The 23,063-nt window shown below is 31.4% G+C and overlaps 4 protein-coding genes across 4 annotated transcripts; 1 reads left to right on the top strand and 3 right to left on the bottom strand.

Moving 5' to 3' along the window:
* Positions 1 to 1,684: 1,684 nt before the first annotated feature.
* LOC146539941 (WD repeat-containing protein 36) lies at positions 1,685 to 7,271 on the bottom strand. Its single transcript, XM_085207694.1, has 8 exons — positions 6,124 to 7,271; positions 5,741 to 5,910; positions 5,259 to 5,495; positions 4,786 to 4,968; positions 4,234 to 4,429; positions 3,892 to 3,970; positions 2,895 to 3,057; positions 1,685 to 2,390 (listed from the first exon to the last, which is right to left on the bottom strand). Exons 1-8 carry the CDS (start codon positions 7,068 to 7,070, stop codon positions 1,690 to 1,692), a joined length of 2,676 nt encoding a protein of 891 aa, XP_085063820.1. The 5' UTR covers positions 7,071 to 7,271; the 3' UTR covers positions 1,685 to 1,689.
* A 376-nt stretch (positions 7,272 to 7,647) lies between these two features.
* noi (splicing factor 3a subunit 3 noi) lies at positions 7,648 to 15,251 on the bottom strand. The gene is made up of 11 exons (XM_085207796.1): positions 15,000 to 15,251; positions 14,846 to 14,893; positions 14,609 to 14,767; positions 14,421 to 14,493; positions 13,949 to 14,040; positions 13,479 to 13,700; positions 12,915 to 13,075; positions 11,662 to 11,790; positions 9,584 to 9,776; positions 8,111 to 8,312; positions 7,648 to 7,839 (listed from the first exon to the last, which is right to left on the bottom strand). Exons 1-11 carry the CDS (start codon positions 15,093 to 15,095, stop codon positions 7,706 to 7,708), a joined length of 1,509 nt encoding a protein of 502 aa, XP_085063922.1. The 5' UTR covers positions 15,096 to 15,251; the 3' UTR covers positions 7,648 to 7,705.
* Positions 15,252 to 15,472: 221 nt separating this feature from the next.
* GCS2beta (glucosidase 2 subunit beta) lies at positions 15,473 to 17,695 on the bottom strand. The gene has a single exon (XM_085207795.1). It carries the CDS (start codon positions 17,567 to 17,569, stop codon positions 15,998 to 16,000), a length of 1,572 nt encoding a protein of 523 aa, XP_085063921.1. The 5' UTR covers positions 17,570 to 17,695; the 3' UTR covers positions 15,473 to 15,997.
* A 751-nt stretch (positions 17,696 to 18,446) lies between these two features.
* On the top strand, positions 18,447 to 22,861 carry LOC146539938 (ATP-dependent RNA helicase DDX18-like). The gene is made up of 9 exons (XM_085207790.1): positions 18,447 to 18,894; positions 19,177 to 19,326; positions 19,758 to 19,922; positions 20,351 to 20,489; positions 20,939 to 21,101; positions 21,496 to 21,648; positions 21,933 to 22,100; positions 22,234 to 22,411; positions 22,779 to 22,861. The coding sequence occupies exons 1-9, from the start codon at positions 18,645 to 18,647 to the stop codon at positions 22,814 to 22,816; spliced, it is 1,404 nt and encodes a 467-aa protein (XP_085063916.1). The 5' UTR covers positions 18,447 to 18,644; the 3' UTR covers positions 22,817 to 22,861.
* The last annotated feature ends 202 nt before the right edge of the window (positions 22,862 to 23,063 follow it).

Here is a 23,063-nt window from a genome sequence, read left to right as displayed (position 1 = left end):
TTTCTTTTCCTCAGACAGATAAGAAGACAAAATGCGACGTTGAGTTACACAATATACCGAAAATTAAGGGGTGTATGGGGAATGTAGTGTCTTAACATTAGATTGTATCTGTTGTACCCTGCCATATAGATTGAAAAAATATATATGTATGTACCATAAATTACTTAATTGCAGAATAAATGCAAGTGCATATTCAAAATTTTAATTTATTTTTTCACTAATTTAATCTAAATTTAAGTTACTCAATAGATATAATATATCATAACAAAAAATATTATTAATATCAATAAAAACAACAAATAATACAATAGAAACAAACAATAAAAGAACACATAAAATAAAAAACCTTTTTCGCGAGAACAATACAATTATAAACTTATATAATAAATATTTACGTAATACTTTCATCATTGCGTAGTAATGAAAGTATAAGGCAAACATTTACTTACCACTCCATCCTCCCAACAAAGGGAACCGAGGAAATTGATAGGTGGGTACCTCTACCTAGGGTAGAGGTAGGTAGGTAGGTACAATCATAACGCAAAGGAAGCGCAATCAGATTTTCATTGCGAACGTCTCCCCTCCGCCGTAGAAATGAATACTTATTGCGAAAATGAGACGGCCATTAATGAATGCTGGCTTCACAGCTATCGGTAGTCGGCCCCGACTTAATTCACTTCGGAAAATATTCAATAAACGTTTTAAAGGACGTCTGTGGTTTTGTAATGATAAATTTATTATAATAATCGATGATCAGTTCGAATCCCGGTTTTGCCCTGTATTTTATTCGATTGATAATTTTATTTTTTCTAATGGCTAATGTCTACTTAAGTATATTATTATAGGTACACCTACTAATAACGAATTGTCTCTTATATATTTCTTTATAATATATCTTTTTTTTTTCTTATTTTAAAAATCATGTAAAGCAGAAAAAACAAATACTTTACAATGCTACTGCAATAATATTAATCGAAATTGTATTATTTTTTTATATAACTCACTCACTAGTCATTTAAAGTAAAAAAAAATTAACTAGGTATCTATATATTCTTAATTTAAGTATATTTTCATTATACTTTATCGAATTATAATTTAAAGATCGTAATTCGTATCTACTATGATCATCTTGCGGAGAGTAAGTGCTTGGAAGTATCACAATTATCGATATTCCACAGTATGTGTATTTTACTATAAGAATATCGATTATTTTAAAAAGTTACAAGTGCCTATCTCTTCCAATTAACTGAGCAGATATTAGAGCCTAACTTAGTTAAGCTGTTAAGTGGCCTCCTATTGAAATAGTTAAATTAATATTAAGTAGATTCGTAGGAATTTGGTAAATTGATAATAGAGTTTTTGGTGAGAGGTAATAATAAGTAGCTAGAGGCTTGTCCCGACTTCGCGCGGGTGGACGTTTGTGTTTTATACAAAAAAAGAGATTTTAAATTTATTGTGTGATACATAACATTATAAAATTATTTTTAATCGAAAACCAGCACTTTGCTTAAAATAATAACTGTTTGGCTTACTCTATATCAAAGGCAGTTAAGTCTATAGCTTATTAAAAATTAAAATCGGGAAATCTGGCAATGTTGTAGAGAATGCTCAGGGACGTGCTCACGAAAGCCTAAAGTTATATAGACAGTGATATGCCTAAATAGAAATAAAAATAAAAAAACAATAATATTACATATCCTTTAATGCTTTTACAACACATATATTGTATAACAACAGGTTCTGTAATTTAGACCAAGCTTGTGTCGCGGCTTCCTCCACTATTTCCAACACTTTTCTTAACTCTTCTTCTTCACTTATTACCTTAGTGTGTATTTTCAAAAACAAACTCAAATACGACTGAGCCAATTCGAAATCTTTATTCGACTTTAATATAATTTCTAAAAGTTTAAGAAATTGCTTCATCAAGTCTATATTTCCGCCTGCGTCCGGCGCCATACTTGTTATTTCCGCTTCGATAGAAGACGGCGAATACGTTTTTAATTTCTCAATACATTCTTTATAGTCGCCATCTTGTTCACAGCTGCTTAATTTTTTTGCAAATGGCGTCAGGGTTGACAAGGATTCCGGTATTAAGAGTTTATGATCGGAACTATTCTGTTTATCCTTTTCTAAATCAAATTCTAGTTCCAAGCTGGGTATCGTTGGTAGGAAAAAAGGCGCTGATTTAGGTACTGTTAGTGGAGTTTTAGGTTTATTTCTTCTTTTAACTATATCTAAATTTAATAAGTTAAGCCATCTTGAAGTGGGTTGGCCAGATAACGTTATGAGTTCTTCGCTTATTTGTTCCGGTGATTTGTATTCTGGTTCACCAATGTCAATTATTCCAAGGTCTTCAATGTCTGGTTTTTCAGAAGCAGATGTTGGTAGTTCTGAAAGAAATTAGATTTTTTATAATTATCGACTTACATAATAAAATGATTAAATTACGGTCATCTTTAGTTGTTGTCGTCATCTATAAATGTGACAGTTGTGGGTTCGATTTACGCGTACGGTCCACTCGGGGCATTGATTCCATTTTCTCGCTCTAGTAACAAGACAAAGCGCGGCCTTTATTTCTGTTACTCAACACTCAATGTATAAAAATTGAATGGTGCGTCAGGAACAATGTCATTCGTTCTCTCTACCTATCCTTCTAATAAGAGGTATACAGGATAATGTTGCACAATATAGAACAAAATACAAAAAACTTGTACAATATTGTAGTTATTGGCAAATATTTAAATAACATTAACAAATATCACTACAAGATGGCAAATAGAGCTAATCTCCCGAAATTTAATCTCATTAGACAAAACCACATAAATATACCACAAGTTAACATTAATCAACATCTCTGAGTGTGACCTACAAATACATATATTTAATACACTTACTTAATTGTGGTATATCAACAGCATCTCTATCTATGGGCTTCAAGAATACTTTTTCATACAACAGTCTATTTGCCCACAGAAATACTCCCAATTCACCGACGTGGGTGGTCGCTAAGAAATCCCCAGTTGGGGACATGCTGAGAGACGTACATGGTTTTTCTACCTAAAACAAACAAACAGATTAAATAATAATTACTAATATATATGTATTAGTTAAATAACTTGATGACTGACGTGGGTTATATTCTCACGTGGGGGAATGAAATATTATATGAGTTTAGCCACACTATATGCGATGTTTCGAAATGTGATTAAATTGGTGTCTTAGCAATAAGTTTTCTATCGCCCAATGATTATTAAATCAATCCTAATCCATAAATTGCAACCATAGATTGAAATAGACAGAGATGGAAGACGGCATGCAGGTTAGTGATTGGATAGATATGTCGAACAATACAAGATTGACGTTAACTGGAGATAGGAGATACATTATTAACATTGGGCGTTAGTCTATGCCTGCATATGTCATTAGCTAAAAAAAGAAAAATGAATTACTTATTTTATATGAAAAGAGTAAAATACTACTGCCATTTTTTTCACTCATAGAAAGATAGAGAGTAAATAAGGTGGAGAGACAATGCCAGTATTTAAGACATCGCGTTACGAAAGGGCTTATCCAACGCCTCCCTTTATTTTGCCCAAGCGAGGAAATGTGAATAAACTAAATATAATCCCCCTGAGTGGAAATTGAAGCTACAACATGCTCGCGTTTACAGGTAGTAGTTCTGTTTTATTGCGTCACGAAAGCCTCAGAATAGCAGATACTTTTTTAATGATATTTTAAAGTATTATTACAGGAACAATAGCATACATCCAAAAATAAATATTAAACTAGAGTTTTAAAATTAGAAATAAGCAAATTTTGTGAATGAAACTTTCTATGAACGCATAATGAAAAACGGTACATGTAATCGTAATGAGATTTTAAAATTATTACCGAATATATATCAACCAGTTGAGCGGTAGGTATATCCCAAGTACAAACAGTGCAGTCCATTGATGATGAAACTAACCATCTAAAACAGAATATAAACAATTTAATTAAGAAATAACTTGATGAGAATATAAATTTTCTCGTCTTATGCCATAGCGAAAAATATCATCAAATATTCGTTAAAAGATTAAAAAGTTAATATTTTTAGAGCTTCAATAAGAGATTGTTTTTAATTTTTTCTCTAGATAAAAAAAAATATAAACACTAATATAATTTAGTTTGTATTTAATAGCCTAGGTACTTCTCTAAATAAAAAATCAATAAATATTTTAAAAAATAACATACCGACTTTGACAATCGAAGTCGATATCATTTATTTTGCCGACATGTCCGTCAAATCGCCTAACAACTTTCATAGTGTCCATGTCCACTAGCGTTATGGAAAAGTCTTCATTCGCTAAAGCTAATAGACCACTGTCTCTATGACATTTTGTCATACTCACTGATTCTTCTAATTTTAGTACATGATATGGAGTTTTAGCTGAAACATAAATTATACTAGTTTTAATTGTTAGTAAGTACTTATTTGTCGGGAATAACAAACAACTATAAAAACAAGCTAATAAGCTTCATTCTTCACGGTGCACACATTGAAAGACACCTAAAGTAGCAGAACTTAATGCCAAACTATTAAGAAGTATAATACCGTCTGTTGGCAAGCCTTTTCATTTGTATGAATGATCATTAAAAATAATGACAGAACAATAAATAAAAATCCATCATCTTTGCATTCTCATAATTATGATGTATTATGGCCACATACATTTTTCTGTTTCTGTACACTGGATTGTGCCAACTTTATCTTTTAATTTAATATGCAAATGAAGATACACTTACTTGATTTAAAATACCAGAACTTCAATCTATCATCAGCACCAGCTGTAATAACCCTTTGATTACACAAATCTGTCTCAACGCCTCTTACTGCCCCCTTATGTGCAATCCTCTTCTCACTTCCATAGTGACCTCTGTATATACCTGACTGCATGTTAAATTTGTGAACTTGACCATTGCTGTAGCCTTAAATGGAAAATAAATTTATATAAAATATTAGGAAATAATATTGGGAAGCAAAAAAATATTATACTAAATAATATTGCACATTATATCATAGCATCTGACTATTAACAAGTCGGTTATTAGTTCGTATCCATTCAGTAGAATTAATTATTTTCATTTCCCTGCCTTGGTAAAGAGACAAAGCGCAGCATTGAGTTTGCCATTTAGCACGGACAGCCAAAATTAGACAGAAATTGGGAATGTCTTAACACTGCACTACTACTACAACACAATAATTTTAAAGAACTTACCAATAATAACAAAATTTCCACAATGTGTAACAGTCAAACATGTTGCTAGAACTCCTTTTTCCATTTCTGGGGGCTTTAGTTTGTGTTGTCCCATACATATTTTATTATAGGACCATGTTGTTGCCACATATTTACGCTCATGTAGCGAAGCTATACTGTCCCACTGTTTGTCTCTTTGCATACATGAACTCAATTTTATTATTGGTGGTAATATAAGATTATCTATTTGTAGTCTCTCTAAAAAAATAAATAAGAACAAATAATGACAAAGACAAACACATAATCAATATTGGCATTATTTATTTTAGATGTTATCCATTATTTTTTCACTTCACATAGTGTGAGCAAAGAAAACCTAGGGTTAAGACACTCTGTTCCTCACTTTCTACCTAATCATCAAGATATTATATGATTAAATTCAACATAATTAACACATGTAAAGATTGATTTTATTATGAGAATTTAATATAATTTAAACTTACTTTTCTTTTTAGAAGCTTTTTTGTTTTGTGAAGCTTTACCCATGCTTTTATTAAATGTTTCAGTCACAGTGTTCATTATATGTAAACTGCTATCCCTGCCTGCTGCAAGTATATTCTCACCGGTAGGCTCACAATACCTAACCAAGTTTGGTGGTAATGCATGTCCTTCTCTGTAATAGGAAAAAAGTTCTCATTTTAATAAAATAAAATAAAAAAAATGATTCAGTTTGATACCCACTCAAAATTTCTGCCACTCAAAAATATTTCAAAAAGTAATTGGAAAGTGTGGAGATGAGTAGTAGCTACTTTGTGAAAAAGATTCAAGATGCTAAAAAACAGTAATAAAATCATTATATTCCATTTATGAAAAATAGTACATCTACCTTCTTTTTAATAACCTTGCCCCACCATCAGGCATATCAAATATCCACATCTTCAAAGAATTATCTTGAGAATTAGTAACCATTAAAGGTTCTGAAGGTAAGCACTGCAAGCCAGCAATACTTGAGAAATGAGCAGACTGAATTTGAGACTTAACTCTTCTTTCTTCTAAATCCCACATTACTAAATGACCCTTAGTACTTCCCGTCACCATTATGGGCACTCCATCCATTCTAAATGACAAAGAACTTATCTCCCCCCAATCATGATTAAATTCCATAACAATTTCATCAAAACGAATGTTATGGAGGACAATTTTTCCATTCTTTAAAGCAATAGCAACCACATCTACTGCGGGTGCCGGTTGTGTCACTACAACCGGAGATTGCCATCCTTTGAAAGTATATACAAGTTTTGATGTCCTAATATTCCATAACTGCAATTGACCCTGTTCGCTGCCAAGTAAAATCTTATTTAAATAAGTAGGTGGATGACATATTGCTGTTATTTTAAAGTGTTCTTCATCAAAAGGAAGATCTAAAAACTCTGTTTCCTCTTTAATGTCAAATATTTTTAGAACATTATCTTCATCTATAGTTATAAGATGTATACCAAAAGGTAAAATTTTATGTATAGTAGCTTGATGCCCTTTGTAAACATGTTTGAGTTCACAGCCTCGCCGCCACGCGTATATATCGTTTTCACTTGCCGTATACACATGAAAACTGTCTCCACTCATACATGTTATAGGAGCGGGATGTTCGCCACTTACACTTAGTAAACGGAATTTATCACATCCATAGGTATGGAACCATTTTCCCACACTAGTACAAAGCAATGTTTCTCCTCTTCTTTTAATAAATCGTGCCACAAAAGGTACATGTGTACTGACATAACCTAAAACTCGCGCTCCGGTAAATATTTGACTGCTTCTCTTTCCTTCTGACATGTTGAACTGTTATTTATAATTCACATTCCTTACTTATATAAAACACATTTTATAACTTAAAATGAGTTATCACTTTACTATTTATTAATATAAATTGTTGTAAATACTTTGTTATGATTACTGACAGTCGGATGCCCACATGCGATAGACAAGCATTTAAACTTCACATTGACATTGACATTTAATAAAAGACAAAATAAATATTTGGGAATAGATGAGTGTACTTTGGCATTGAATGCATATTCCATTCCACGTGGAACGGGCAAACTAAAAATTAGTCTAAACAATTTAATAAAAACATCAAATCTGGGTGGAATAAAAAATAAGGCTCGTTTTTGCGGAATATCAATTGGTGAGAATGATGTGAGTGGTAGCTAGTTTTTAGAATATTTTCCTACTTTTATTGTTTTCTTCGCTAATGTACAATATCCAAAAGTTCAGATCTGTACTTTTTCATTCATTTCTGATGAATATCGTAATAATTGACTACATCCTCGAATTTAGTACTAGTTTAAATGGATTCTAAGCAATGGGTACTATAATTTTAAATGTAAAAACGAAAGTAAAGGCATAAAAGTAAAGTATAATTATGTATTTCATTTATTATTATAATATATAATAATAATATCAATAATTTAAAGCAATCCTTGACGTTTTAGATCTTCAAAAGTTTTTCTATTGACTACATTTCCTTGTGAATCTTCAAACTCTTCATCGTTTTCTGCAAAGAATCTCTCGTTTTCTTTTTGATTTTTTATTTTCTCCCAAACTATAACAAATAAATATGTTTATTTAATAGGTGGGTTTAAGTTACATTTTGTTTAAGTTATATTAGAATTAAATAATTTTTAATCCCGTAATTTAAATTTAAATTAAATAGTTTAAATTAGTTATTCAAAGTTATTTTACAGAATTTTCATAATTATATTGCTGTCCTGTCTTTTATTATAAATATATTCGTTTTAAAAATTTAAATCAAATTTATATAACACATATTAAAGAGAAAAAAAAGCACAGATTAAATAAAACGAAAAACTTACGAGCCAGTGCATCTTCAATCTGCGTGACATTAGCAAAATGCGCAGTATTTGGTATACCGAGACATCGCATGCCGTGAGCGTGACGCCACTCCGCAAAATGACGTTGAAACGCCTTGGGCCCCTTGTAGGTATAGTTACCGCATATTTCACACGAGTAACTTATGTTAAGACCGTGTAACTTGTACAGCCAGTAGGGGATGGGCTAAAAAATATATTTATAAGAACAATAAAAAAACACAGGTAAATTAAAACACGTTATTGGTAAACGGAAAGAGTATAATAATTGTGAGTTCGATTGCCTCTCGGAAAAATATAACTATATTTCATTTATCCACAAAGTCCATCGTGGAGTTGTCAACACGCTATATCTAGAAATTAACTAAGCATTAATTTCGGAACAAGACAAAGATAGGCCAAAATGTTAATAAGACTTCATTTTTATGAGGCTAGTTTTTATACGCAGAGAGCATCCCTATATCGAAATAAAATTACTACAATACTAAATGTTACAATTGCATCTTGATAGTGAAATGAACAAACATATTTTCAATTACAATAACAAACTATAAAAACATTTAATAGATTTAAAGCTGTTTTACTTTACACTATTTTACGACCTCATTATGATGTTTTGTTATCTTTATTATAAGAGAGCAAATTTTCACATGATTACATTAACCAACGTTAATAGTAAATCCATGATAGATTATCGATACCTACTCGTATATTAATATTAAAATCTATACTTATTATATATTTGTAACTGCGTGGTGTCGGTACTGTAAAGATATATGAGAAAAAAATATCATTGGTTGCATTTAGCAATATAATAGAACCGACAACAATTATTTTTATACGTTTTGTCTGTGCGTTTGTTCATGCTAATCGGAGAAACGACTTAACCGATTTAAATTCATGACTGTGTACTAATAGATTCTGGCAATCTTCCATTGTGATTTAGAGTTGGTTTTATTACAATCGGTACATAAAAAAGAATATTATATCAATTTAATGTTATATTAATTTATTTGTTCGAAAAACTTGCTTATTGCTAAAACAGTTTTGTTTATTCAACTGTTTTATTGAACGGGCTGAATCTTTTTTTTTTCAATGTTTTATAGCTATTGTTTGTAAAGTTATTATTTGTATGATAATAGAAAAAAAAATCGATATATTAAAATGAAGGATTTTCCAATGTAAGTTGAACTCAATTCTATAAGGTATATTTTTTGCTTATAGTGAACACTTGCGGGACATACAAAATGAAATATAATATATTTCTAACATCTAAAAAATAGAAAAATTATAAATAAAAAAGCGACACACACATTTATATTGGGAATCGAACCTATAAAACGACAATGGGTTTGATTCCCATTCGGAAGAATGAGTTATTTTATATTTTATAGCACTAGATTTTACTTATCCCGTTACATGCGGGATATAGAGTATACAGCAGGATTCAACACTTACCTTACCATCCCAACCCAGCGGTAAGTTCTTGGGGTTGTAGGGCACCTCGTCGTCGTCCGAGTCGAGGTCGGCGGCGGCAGACGCGTCGCTCTCCTCGTCGCTGTCGTCGCGGCGCTCGCCGGCGGCGCGCGCGGCCCTACGCGTCACATTCTCTATTGTGGACGCCCGCGTACTACTTACTATGTTTGCGAATCTGTAAAAATTGTGTATTTAGATACTACTAATGACTGAAAATTGTCGTAATATACCCAAATTATAGAACATGTTTACAAATTACATCAAAGGTAAAATTCAATATTACTGTAAGGTATAGCGCGCACTAGTGATTTTTGTCACCGTGACTGTTGCGCGACTGTCACCGTGTACATTACACTAAATGAAGGTGCGCGCATTTGGATACGTGACAATTGGGTGACTTTTTGTCCGCGGAGGCCGGCAACACGCCGGTGACGCAACTGTCACCGCGTCCATAGATTTGTATGCCCGTGCGCGCATTAGCAACTAAATGTCACTTCGTTCCCCCTGCCCCTTGCGGTTTCCATACTAGTCGTCTTCCGCATAAACATGAAACAGCAACGTGTTGCATTGCAGCACCGAATTTTTATTTCAAGAATGGCGTCAAGTTCATCAACAAGGCAAAAGGTGTGTTTTCATGAAGATGAAATAGACAATGACAATACTGATTGACGAAATTGAGTTGAGGCCATTGCTCTATGACAAATGAAAAGTTGAAAGCCAATATTTTCTATGTTTGCTTTTTTTCTATTTCTTAATATAAGTGCACAGACAACCATCTCTTCGAAATTCATTTTATCAAATGTAAAAAATTTCGTCACTGTCATCGCAAGTGCGCGCAGTGGCGAAAAGTATGGTGACATGTCAGTGACAAAAAATTTATTGTCACCGTGACAAAAGTCACCAGTGCGCGCTAAGGGTAAAATTTCATCTAAATCCGTTCAGTAGTTTTTGCGTAAAAGTGGAACAAACATAAAAATGTCTAATATCGGCCCTAAATTTTTATCCAATCTAGTTGCAGGATTACAAATATAGAAAATAGCAAGGATAACAATTTTTAAGTGTGTGTGACTATAACGCGACGGTTGTAGGTTCGATCCCCACTAGAGGAAGTGAAAAAATATTTCACGTTTTGTAATATATAATCTACGTTTATATTTCCATTTCTTCGCTCTGGTGCTGAGGCAAAGCGCGGCGTTGAGTTCTGCCACTCAACACGCATTGCATATACAGTTTATAAATGATTGAGTTAAACATAATTGAATAAAAAAAAACGTTTAGAGAGTTCTAAATCTCTTATTGTATTAATAATTTGCTTACGAAGTATAAAATCTTACATTTGTTGCATCAGCTATATTTTATTACAAGGGGGAATCCAAACCAGGGTTAACAATCTAGGTCATCCTAAGTACTTATATCAGATAGTAAACAGGAAATTACTATTTACTACCTCAAATCTAGGTATGTTATATAAATATTGTCATATGTTCCCTTAAGATAGTGTGTGATCTATGATTGAAAGGTCTATTCTACGCCTTATTTTTACAGTGTTTATCTTTATTTATTCAATATTAACTTGACGTTGTATTATCCATATAGCAGGGTACATTCAACCTAGTGTAAAGACACTCCATTCCCCAATACAACGTCGTACTCTCTTGTTAGGGAGAAAATTAAACTAATTAATTCCTCCTAGTGGGAATGGAACCCGCTTACAGTCGGTCTCTCAGTCTCATATTTTATGTTAAACTCTTCAAAAGTTAGGACGTTTTTTAACTTTCAATACAAACTTTGAACTTTGTAATATACATAACAGAATATAGACAAAAATTATTAAAATTTGGAAATACTAAAAATAATAAAGGATAAAATTTCGTTTAATCATTTCGTTTCATAAAAGATAAAATTTCGTTTCGTTCAAAACATTTCGAAATTTTCTATAAATTAAAAAAAAAGATATTTTTGCTTGATATCCCACAATCATTAAATTCGTGTGAATGCATCAGTAGACGAGACCGATTCACGCTTGACTTACTTTTTTAAATATAATAATCGTATATTACCTATATACTTGAGCTTCTATAGCGGCGATATCTTTGTGACGTTGTTGAGTCGAAGCCTTGGCCTTGTTGGCCCCTTTCTTGGCCACGAGGGATTTGTCTAATGCAGTTTGACCTTTAGTACTGAATAATCTATAAAAAAATAATAAATATATAAACAATAATATTAAAAAAAAAAACTCGTGGTTGGTTTACAAAAGGGGCAGACTCGACTTTCGTTATGTTTTGTTTTTAACTTCACACTACCTAGTGTTAAGACGCTCTGTTCTCCACTTACCGCCGAATTCTCAAGAAATTGCGTTTGAAGTGGCCGAATTCAACGCCGCATTTTGCCTAATTACCGAAGAAATGAAAATGTTAAATATTTCATTACGTCGAATTTTTAAACATTGTTTTTATTTTATTAAAATATTTTTCTTTCGTTATTATGGAACAACAGTTTAAACATAAATATAATTTAATAACATAATTCTGGTGTGGAAAGCGTCATACATATATTTCAATACAAATAATTATATAGGTCTGTTTTATAGCTTTTTAATAACAACTATTGTTTACAATACTTCAAGTGCAAATTACTTATAAAGATAAAGGTTATTTATAGATTAATTGCATTAAAATAACTATAAAGAGAGATATCATTAGTTATAGTAAGTCACTCTGTAATGGAAGAGATTTTATTTCAGCTTCACGCTCTATACAACATAGAGAACCTAGTGTTTAACTCTTTAATATCTGATTTTTACATGAATAAAACAGTTAATTAAACGGAACTCAACGCCGCTCTTATTCTTGCAAACTAGGGAAACAACAACCATTGTATTTACAGTCAAAGATGACCCAATATTTCAAAATTTTATAAATGTAAGTGAAGAAGTGAAATTTTACATGTGGCTTGGGACATATAGTCAAATGGAAATAACTAAGAATTTCTCAATGGGACATGACACATTCTAAGTGCTCAAGGTAACTCGGACTGTAGATACAGAGATTACAAACAACCTTTTCAGCTTTATAATATATAAACGCAACGGGGGAATGAAATATTTAATATTAAAATTTTTCTCACTAGACAAAGTGTGTAGTTGGGAGTAATATTTTGGGAATTCGGCAGATAATAGGAAATGGTGGTGTCTTAATGGGAAATGGAGTGGTTTAATACTAATTTGTCAATTTCTGTCTGGCTACCCTGCTAAGTGCGCGATACAGTGTGAAGCTAAAAAAATGGGATAATAGTTAATATAAGTAAGAGATACCTTTGAGCTCTTTCTTCTAAAGTACCACCACATTTTAAACCAAGAGCCATCAAGGCTGACTTCAATCTGTCCAAGCCGAGGGATGCTAATTCTTCCCAAGATGAAAAGGCTGATAGATCTAAATGGGCACCCACATTGGTTAATGCACCTCCTGTTTCTTTCTAAAATTTTATGAAAAAAAATTGGAGAGCACAATTTTTTTATGCACACAAAAGATACAGTTATATGATCTAACATAAAATGTCCCAAAATTTTGGATAAAATTCACAACCATCACATCTAACATTAAACAATGTCCCATAATAAGTTTAACTATATAAATATAACCAATAGAATAGAATATATTTTATAGATATATATAAGATACAAATAACACAAAGCAATTAAAACATATGTTTATAAGATGCATGCAAAGTAGGTGTGTATTACTTCAAGCAATCTCTTGGTTTGGTAAATAAAGGATGTATAATGAAAAGACAACGACTTATGATGTCACATTGTATGCAGTTATAATAATATTAATGAAATACAAAAAATATATTATATGCAATATTATTCACATACCGGCCATCCAGGAAAACTTCCCGCCTCCCACTGTTTTATAAATTCCTGATGAGCTAAAGCCATTTCTTGTGCTTGGTCTTGCAATGGTTTCACTCTATTAACGAAATCCTTTAAATATGTAAGTAATGCCCTTATATAGTTTCTGTATTCACTGTTTTTCCTCTCTCTCGGGATGTCGAATAAGTGATCAAATATACTTAAGTATGTGATGTAATCAACTTTCTGAAAAATGTATAATTTTTAGTACAATAGTTTGATAACTATCAACTATCATAATATTCTTCTATTAGAATATATGTATATTGAGGCAGTCATGGCGCAGCGGAACAATGTTTGACTGTAAACACAATAGTTATTTCTCCTACCAAAAAAAAACCACTGTACTGCTTATTGCTATGATCATGTGGAGCTTATACTAATATGTTATTGTAATTTAGCATTGCAGTATAAAAATACAATTTAAATCTTACCTCAATTCCCTTTAAGTTAATATATTTTTCATAGCACTCATGGAGATCTAAATATTTACCATAACCCTCTTCATCTGTGAATTCCACTGGTGCTAAAATTTAAAATAGAATGAAATAATTGCTGTATAAAATAAACACTAAAGTTTATTATTTTTGTTTTCCATAATATAAACTCTAAAGTTTATTTTTTTTTCCATATATGCATTTAATATACAGATAGAGAAAAACTAGGCGCAATTTTACTGCATATGCAACACATTAATTTGAGATAGTCTTGGAGTTTGAGATGTAGCAGATAAGGACTAATGCCAGAAAATAGAGAAACTAGAGTCAAGAAATCATATGTTGAGTAGCAAAATTAAACAAAACGCCTTGTCAAGCCTGAGTAGGAAGAAAGATTATTATTAAACAACAATAATTAGTTTTAATTGCAATTACAATTAAAAAATAATATAGCACAAACATAACTCACTTGTATAATCTTCAGATGGATTCTCTCTAATTTTAGCAATTTCTTCAAATTCCACAGACATTGGCACACAAATCTTTTAAAATAAAAAAAGCAATTTGAATTATAATATAAATAGTTATAGATAAATAACACAATTCATTAAGATTCTTATGAGAATATTGATATAGGTCACTGAATAATAAACAAACCTCATTAGGATGTTTTCTATGAAATTCTTTAATTTGTTTAAGTCTCGCATAAAACTCTTGAAACTCATTTGGTCCTGATAATGCAGCGATTTCTTCTTTACGCAACCCATTTTTATCTTCATACAATTCTTTTAGTCTTATCGTAGATTCAATGTATCTCTGAAATGTAGAACTTATAAGTTATGTTTTTCTGATTTCAAGAATCATTGAATATTTTAATTAAGGGAGAGAACTTACGTCGTGTAAATTTTTGAGTCGATGATCTGCGTTGATAGTTTCTCTGTGCTAAAAATATTTTAAGGTTATATTGCATTACGGATTATAACTGTTGAAAATTAAATGTTAATACTCAAAGCAAAGGAATAAAAACAAATAGTAGGTTCTATCATACCCCGGTCTTTTTATGTAAAATTTCTTTAACCATAGCATCCATAGTACGTTCTCTTTCTTCATGATAACTTCTTTGCTGTTCTAATATTGTATCCATTTTAATATATAAGATTTTTTTTATTTTCTAAGCTAAATTCTACAAAATAGTTAATGTATTCACTCTATAAACTATATATTATCAAATATTAAGCATTAAGATAAACGAATTATCGCAAGGAACCAATATTTTGACACAACGGTAGCATTAGGTTCAGCGTCCTGCTTTGACAACAAATACAGATAATAAAAAATATTATAAAGAAAACGTCAGTTTTAGCCAATAACATTCCAACACGAAGTCCATACTACATTATTTAAATTTTTAAGCAACTCTAGAAATGATGAATTTTGAAAATTGTTTGTAATGTTCAAAAAAACTTTAAAGAAAGAGAAATGAAGTAGTTCTATGTAACTTATAAATGATAACAGTTATTACATGATTCAGTGTATTTATTTAAAATAAGAAATAAATCAGGAAAAATAATTTATTAAACAATAATCATATATATAACCAAAAACAATATTTTATTAACTGCTTAAATTGGTTTGCTTACAATCATGATTTACCAGTTTGATCAACAGCCTCACTATATTTAAGGAATGTGTAATACAATAATGTTATTTCGGTCAGTCTTAAATACAAAAGATTGATTAAAATTTAATAAATAAGATTGTTCTTAAGTAAAAATGAAAAGTATGATAAATGCAACTGGGAGTGAAAGTTTATTGACAATATTTTAACTGCCTATTTATCACAATACTATAAATAGACGAATACTATAAATATATCAAATAGTACTTATATTTCTTCGCTAGTAAAAATTTAAACTAATTTTACAAAAAAAGGACCACAGGATTGACCAGACTACATTTCATTTAAGCTTATTGTGACAGATAGTGAAATGAGTGATCTATCCTAATATTTTCAATACACATCACATGCATAAAGATTTAACTTTATCACAGCTCATCGTGTGATGACTGCTGGTTTGCATAATTTGAATCATCACAAGCAGCTGGTGTATCTAAATCTATTTTATATTCACAACGGAATGGTTCAGTTACTGATGTTATTTTAGGTTCTAACCCACATTTAATATTGACTATTGTCATGCGATTTGGCCCGTTCCAGCAGGCTATTCCATTTGTATACTTCATGACAGAATACTTGTCGCCTTCTTCACCAGCCCATTCTCCCCAATTTCCTAGACCAACTTCCATACCTCCATTCTTAGATTTCTGTGTAACTTTCTGGAATAGACAAAGTCTATATACATATTCTTTATCCTCATATTCTAAACATTCACCATCTAAAGTAGCATACTCTTGCTGTAGCCCATAATCTTTTTCTAGGTTCTCTTGGAAATTTTTGATGTTTGATTCAATTTCCCTCACAGTACGTTCAGCTTCTGTAAATTGACGGCGGGCTTCTGTTGCTTCTTTAATTAAATTTTGAGTTTCATCATCATATGATTTTGTGTCATCAGATTCCAAATCAAGATCCTCAGTTTCTTCTTGTAAGGCATCATCAACATTGTCATCTTCAGTGCCTAAATCTTCTACATCTTCAACTTTCTGACTTTCCTCTACATCAGATTCTTCTGCATCTTCTTCTGGTTCTGCAGGACGGAACATTCCTTGTTCCATCATCAATAGAGGTTTTAATAGAGGCCAAGTAGTGGATACAAAGTCATCCATTTCCACACTTTCTTTATCATTAAAGAAATATTGGATTTCATCCTGGTCTACTTCTCCATCTTTATTTTTATCAAATACATTTGCAACTTTAATTTCATCAATAGATAATGAACCATCACCATTAGAGTCAAATCGAACAAAGTGGTCACTAGCTTCTTTTTCCTGCTGTTCACGCTCAATTTCTGCTTTTTTCTCTCTTTCTTTTTCCTCTGCCTCACGGTATATTTTAAGTGCATCATTTTCTTTAGCTTCCAAGTCATTTTTAAGAAGCTCTTTCTCTTCTTTGATTTTTTGAGCATCATCTCGATCTTTTTCTAATTGGGACAATTGTTCAGCCATTTCATTACGTTTTTTATTTCCCTTTTCAATGAGCTCCAACCTTATATAGTTTCCAGCCTTATGTAAATCTGCTAAATGTTGAGCTTTAGCTCTAGCTTCTCTACCCAATTCCTGGCAATTATTTGAGCAGGGCTCTGAAGCAGCATATTCATCTGTACCATCACAACAGTCACAAACACCATCGTTAACTCGAGAACTTGGAATGTTTTGCGGCCGATGTCCAGCATTTGTACAGTGAAAAACTCCATTTAAGCACGCAGATGTACCCGGCTCGTCACTTCCATCGAAGCAGTCGCAATAGTCATCATTTACATAACTAAAAGGTATTGTACTGGTTCCATCAAAACAGGTAAAATCTTTAGTCGGCGAATATAACGACGCTTTAGATAAAGAAACGCCGCGAGGTCTGGGAACCTCAGTTTGAACGGAAATAACACAAGAAACTACAATTAATATGAAGACTTGGAGTTGCTTAATCCAACCAGAATAAATCATGATTAGATACAACCACTCTTCGTGCGCTGATTATCGAAAATTGTGAAATATAACTTGATAAATAGAACGTGTATAAAAATGACAACCGACCGCTGACGATGACCGAGTGACATTCATAACTTCATGAAAATATTTTATGTAGACTCCAGCCTATTAGCTTTAAAATCCATTCCATTTTACGTTTTAACCTGAATGGTTTATCGGATAGTACGGTACGGTGTCTTACTGTGATAAAAATCTAGCAAATTTAGGTATAATTTTTGTCGTTTTTTCACGTCTTATCCCATATATAGCACGGTAGGCAGAGGGACCCTAGTGTTAAAATACTCTCCTTCACTTTCAGTAAATTTCTTTAGATTGTGGATTTCAACGCCGCCCTTATGCCTTGGTTCCCTCTGTACATCCTGCTGTGTTCGGGATACAGAGTGAAGCTAATTTTTTTTTAAGACTAATATCTATCCGTGTCCTTTTCTCTACTCCTAAAATAATTCTATCTGTATCTATTATGTACTTCCTCAGAAAATTAAGCCGCTTGCTTTAGTATTTGTTAACGATTGTGTTAAATCCCATTTGTACAAATGAGTATACATTTATCATAATTTATACAAAAACGTAGATTTAAGTAGTACCGTATAAAATATGTGACATCACTTTGTTCAAGTAGTGGCCTATTTAATTTAACTTTCTTTTTTATACCGTTATACTAGTCTATTAAATGTTACTTAATCTATCTATCTATCTTATTTAAGTGAGCAATCCTGTCATCTCCATTCTGTGATGTTGGAGAAGTAAGCTACTACTACTGATACTCCTAAAAGTCATAAACTAATGAACTGAACAGAACAATAGCTTAATCATTAATGTCATCACTGTCACTGTCATATTATTATAAACAAAATAAATGTTCTAAATAACCTAAGAATTGAGAAATAATTTTAATAAAAAAAATTATATATATCAAGAAGTCGTATGTTTATAGAATCAATTAAGCTTAATTCAAGCATTACTTATGATTTTTATTCTTGTTGTTGAGATCGTATATTATATTATTTAATATTTTATATAAAGGTGAAAAATGAATCTTCAAGAAACAACAACACAAATTAGCTTTAGTATGTTAGAAGGTAAAATAGATAGACGGATCTTAAAATGCCTCCAAACTATGAATTTTGACAAACCAACACCAATTCAAGCCAAAGTTATACCATATATGTTGCTGGGAGAGGATATAATTGGAGCAGCAAAGACTGGCAGTGGAAAAACACTTGCTTTCTTAATACCAGTTGTAGATAAATTAATTACTTTAGGATTTACAAGAAGTGATGGTAATTTTATTTAAAGTTCACATTGAATCTTCCATATTGTTCTAGTGTAGGTGGAGGAAACCTAGAATTAAAATACTCCAATCCCCAATTTCCATATAATTTCTTATACATTGTGTGTTGAGTGGTGGAACTTAATGCTACATTTTGTCTTGTTACCAAAGAGAGAAAATGAAAATAATTCAATAACCTGAGTGGAAATTGAAGCCACAACTATTGTGTCAGATGCTGCATTGCATGTTTGCTGTGTCTCTTATAATATTTAGTAAGAGTAATTTTCTATAGGTATTGGTTGCTTCATAATATCACCCACAAGAGAATTAGCTCTTCAAACTTATGAAGTGTTAAAGAAGATAACTATTAATATTGGTTTGTCCATTTGCTTGGCAATTGGGGGAGAAAAAAAATTAAAAGAAGTGGCATGTCTTCAAAAAGGTATGAAATTTCTTTTTATAATACTTTAAAATTCTATAACTGACTAAATTCAAGCATATAAAAATATTTGTTATATGTTTAAAATATTTGTTATATCTGTGTAAATAGCTCACTAAGGAAAACTTTATTACAGCAAAGTTTGAAATAATCACATTCTTATTGAGCTTTATCAAAATTCTTATAATATTATTACAACAGATTTTTTTACAAATTTCTTCTATTCAAAAATGTATATTTTCATGAATTTGATTTTTTTAAAGTGTTAATGATACAAAATTTAAGTGTACAAGTATTTAAACCTGTATCACTTAGCTGCTTAGGTTCCAAGTACTTGTTAAGTGCCTGTTAAGCAATATTGGTTGGTGTTCTTTTGTTTATAAAAAAAATAAATAATTTATAAAATGTTGCTAATATAAAAAATATATTTACAGGTGCAAATATAGTGGTTGGAACACCTGGGCGTATTTTGGACCATTTGGATAATACAAGAAACTTCAAATACAACAATCTAAAATATCTAATATTAGATGAAGCTGACAAGTTATTGGAAGCTGGATTCGAGAAACATCTTACGGGCATTATGAGAAAAATTCCAAGTGAGATCTGTAATTATTTTTTTAGATTCACACTGTATCCTACACATTAGGAAGGTAGATAGAGTGAACATGGGAACCTAGTATTAAAACACTTAATTCCAATTAAGACGTTGAGTGGCAGAACTAACTGCATGTTGCTTCCTTACTAGTGTAAAAAAAATGAAATATTAAATATTTCCTACCTCACATGTGCCCTTTTCGAAGCATTGTATTTTAAGTGGAATTTAAAGCTACTCTTTATCTTGTTGCTAGAGCAGCAAAGTGAAAATATTACCCTAATTCATACCCCAACCCCTATTACTAATATATATCCCAATTGGGTATTGAAACCACAACCGTCACCTTTACATTCAGATGCTGTGCCACTGCGGCAAGATGGCCCTTATTGATTTTTTTAAATGATTGTAATTTTGTATCAAAAATTTCAGAAAAAAGGCAAACAGGCTTATTTAGTGCAACAATAGATGACAAAGTCAACAATCTTGCTAAATTAGCATTAAAAAGTAATCCCAAGTTAATATCTATCATAGATAACAAACAATCAACTGCAAATGGACTTCAACAAGGGTAAGTCGGAAAATATTTATAATTTTAGACTTAAAAAATATGTAATAATAACCAAAAATACAACTTTTTTTAGGCCAAACACACCTACTCAACATTTTTAAGGGACTCTTAAATATAAGAAACATTTGGCTTGTATAGATTCACAGATTTAAAGAGACTTCAGCTTTGACTTTAGCATTTTTTATTTTTTAAAAACTCAAGTACCATCCACACCATCTAGATATATGACACTACTACTGTGCGGTCTCGTAGGCACTTCTTTCCACGCGCTACTTCAGTGTGGAATGGCCTAGCTGCGGCAGGTCCTTCAAAAATCTCTTCTATCACCACCTTGGCGGCCCGCAACACAGCACAGGGCCGTGGGCGATAATCACTCATCACCAGGTGACCCATATGCCCGTTTGCCTTGTCTTTTTCCATAAACGAAAATTTTACCAATCTATTTTCAGATATTGCATTTGTCCAGTTGAAAACAGAATTTGCTGGTTGTACAAAATGCTCAAGAAAAGTAAGAAAATGAAAGTAATGGTGTTTTTCTCTTCGTGTAAATCTGTTGATTTTCATTATGAATTATTTAAGACACACTGTAAAGCGTTTGTCTTAAGTATACATGTAAGTTATGTGAAATGTATAATTAAATAAAAAACTGGTCAAATGCGAGTCAGACTCATATACGGAGGGTTCCGTACCAATTTTTGTTTGTAATTATTTTTTTCTACGAAATACCTATACATTTTCACTTCTGATTTTTTCCCTTATTTGTATTGTAAGTTCTCATTTTGCACCAAATTTCACCTCAAATTCATATAAAATGAAGCAATCTTTAGATTTCATTAACTTAGAAACTTTATTTATTCTGTAATTTAAAGGACCCTATGCCTGAATATTTGACATTAATTTCAGTTTCATACTTCAACGCAATCTCGCGATAAATAGTCTTGTAACAGACAAACTGATCCTATAAGGGTTCTATTTTTTCCTTTCATTTCATCTTAGTTTATTTTAGGGCAAACAAAGTCAACCAAGAAGAAAAGAAGCATATCAAAAGTTCCTTAACATAGATAAAGGGGCTCTATTCTGTACAGACGTGGCTGCGAGAGGCTTGGATATACCATCCGTAGATTGGATAGTACAGTATGACCCGCCTACTGATATGAAGGTAGATTAATAATTTTTACTTATTATATTTTTTACTTTAACTATGTATCATGCTTATAGCAGAGAAGGCAGAGAGAACTTAGTGTTAAGACACTCCGTTTCCCACTTTCCGTCGAATTTTCGAGGCAATGTATGTTGAGTGGAGGACTTAATTTAAAAATAATGAATATTTCATTCCCCTGAGTCGAAATCGAACCCATAACCGTCATGTTTGCACCCTAGTGCACCTTCACTATAGTGCCCTTGAATTACTAAGTTCAATATATATATAAATTATATTTACAGGAGTATATACATAGAGTGGGACGGACGGCCAGAGGTCTTAATAACAATGGTAACGCAGTTTTGTTACTAAGGCCTGAGGAGGAACAATTCATTGAATTCTTGCGACGAGAGAAAGTTTATTTAGACAAATATAACTTTGGCGATCCAGCTGATGATATACAAAGAATGGTATAAATATTTATATAACTATTCTTTAGCTTCCACTATAAATAATAGTAAACATTAATAGTTATTATTAATTGCAATAAATCGTCGCATGTGTAATACTTATGTAAAGAAATAATATTCTCTTATATTTTAGTTACAAAATCTTATAGAACGAGATGGCACTATGAAAGTTCTCGCTCGAAAAGCTTACCTCTCGTATTTACGGTGTTATAATAAACATCCGTTAAATAAAGTATTCAACATAAAAACGATGGATTTAAAAATGGCTGCCACATCATTTGGATTTTTGGAACAACCCCATGTTGACTTTTGTATCCTTTTAAAGAAATTCTTTTATATCTACAGCTATTAAAAATTGTTTATTTTACACCAATGTACTAAACATTAACATGAGACAAATTAAGGTTTTAATTTTTTTATTAGTATTTTTTTGTTGTAGTGGTATATTTGAAAGTTTTAACGTGTTTAATTTCAAATCTAGTGAGATTTTAAATTTATTCTTCGTCTTTTCCTCATTTTGCCTAAAGACAAAGTGAGATTTGAAGAACGACACCCAGAACAGAATCTTTAAATTATAGAAAACTAACTAAAATATTTTTTATCGCTAAGATATACTTGCATATTTTGTATACATTTTATTAAAGCTCTCTAATAATCTTTCTTAGTAAAATATCACAGTAAATTCTAAGAAAAGCAAAAAGAAGGTAACAAAATAAAGAAATTTGTTCAATATTTTTTAAATAAAACGAAATATAAAATCACTGTTGTTTTATTATAATATAAAACTTAAATACATTATAATAACATAAACAGAGTACACAAAATATTATACTCCCAATTGTAATTATATTAATATGCAATATTTAATTGTCATAATATAAATTACATACACAACTGATGTAAATTATATATTTTTTATTATTGAATGAAGCCAGTTTAGATTTCAAGATATTATGTATAAGT

Source organism: Heliconius melpomene, chromosome 3 (assembly GCF_056956725.1).
Source record: "Heliconius melpomene rosina isolate 202511_hmr_F chromosome 3, ASM5695672v1, whole genome shotgun sequence".
In the NCBI taxonomy this organism is placed as follows: domain Eukaryota; kingdom Metazoa; phylum Arthropoda; class Insecta; order Lepidoptera; family Nymphalidae; genus Heliconius; species Heliconius melpomene.
This window is presented reverse-complemented; position numbering and strand designations above follow the sequence as displayed.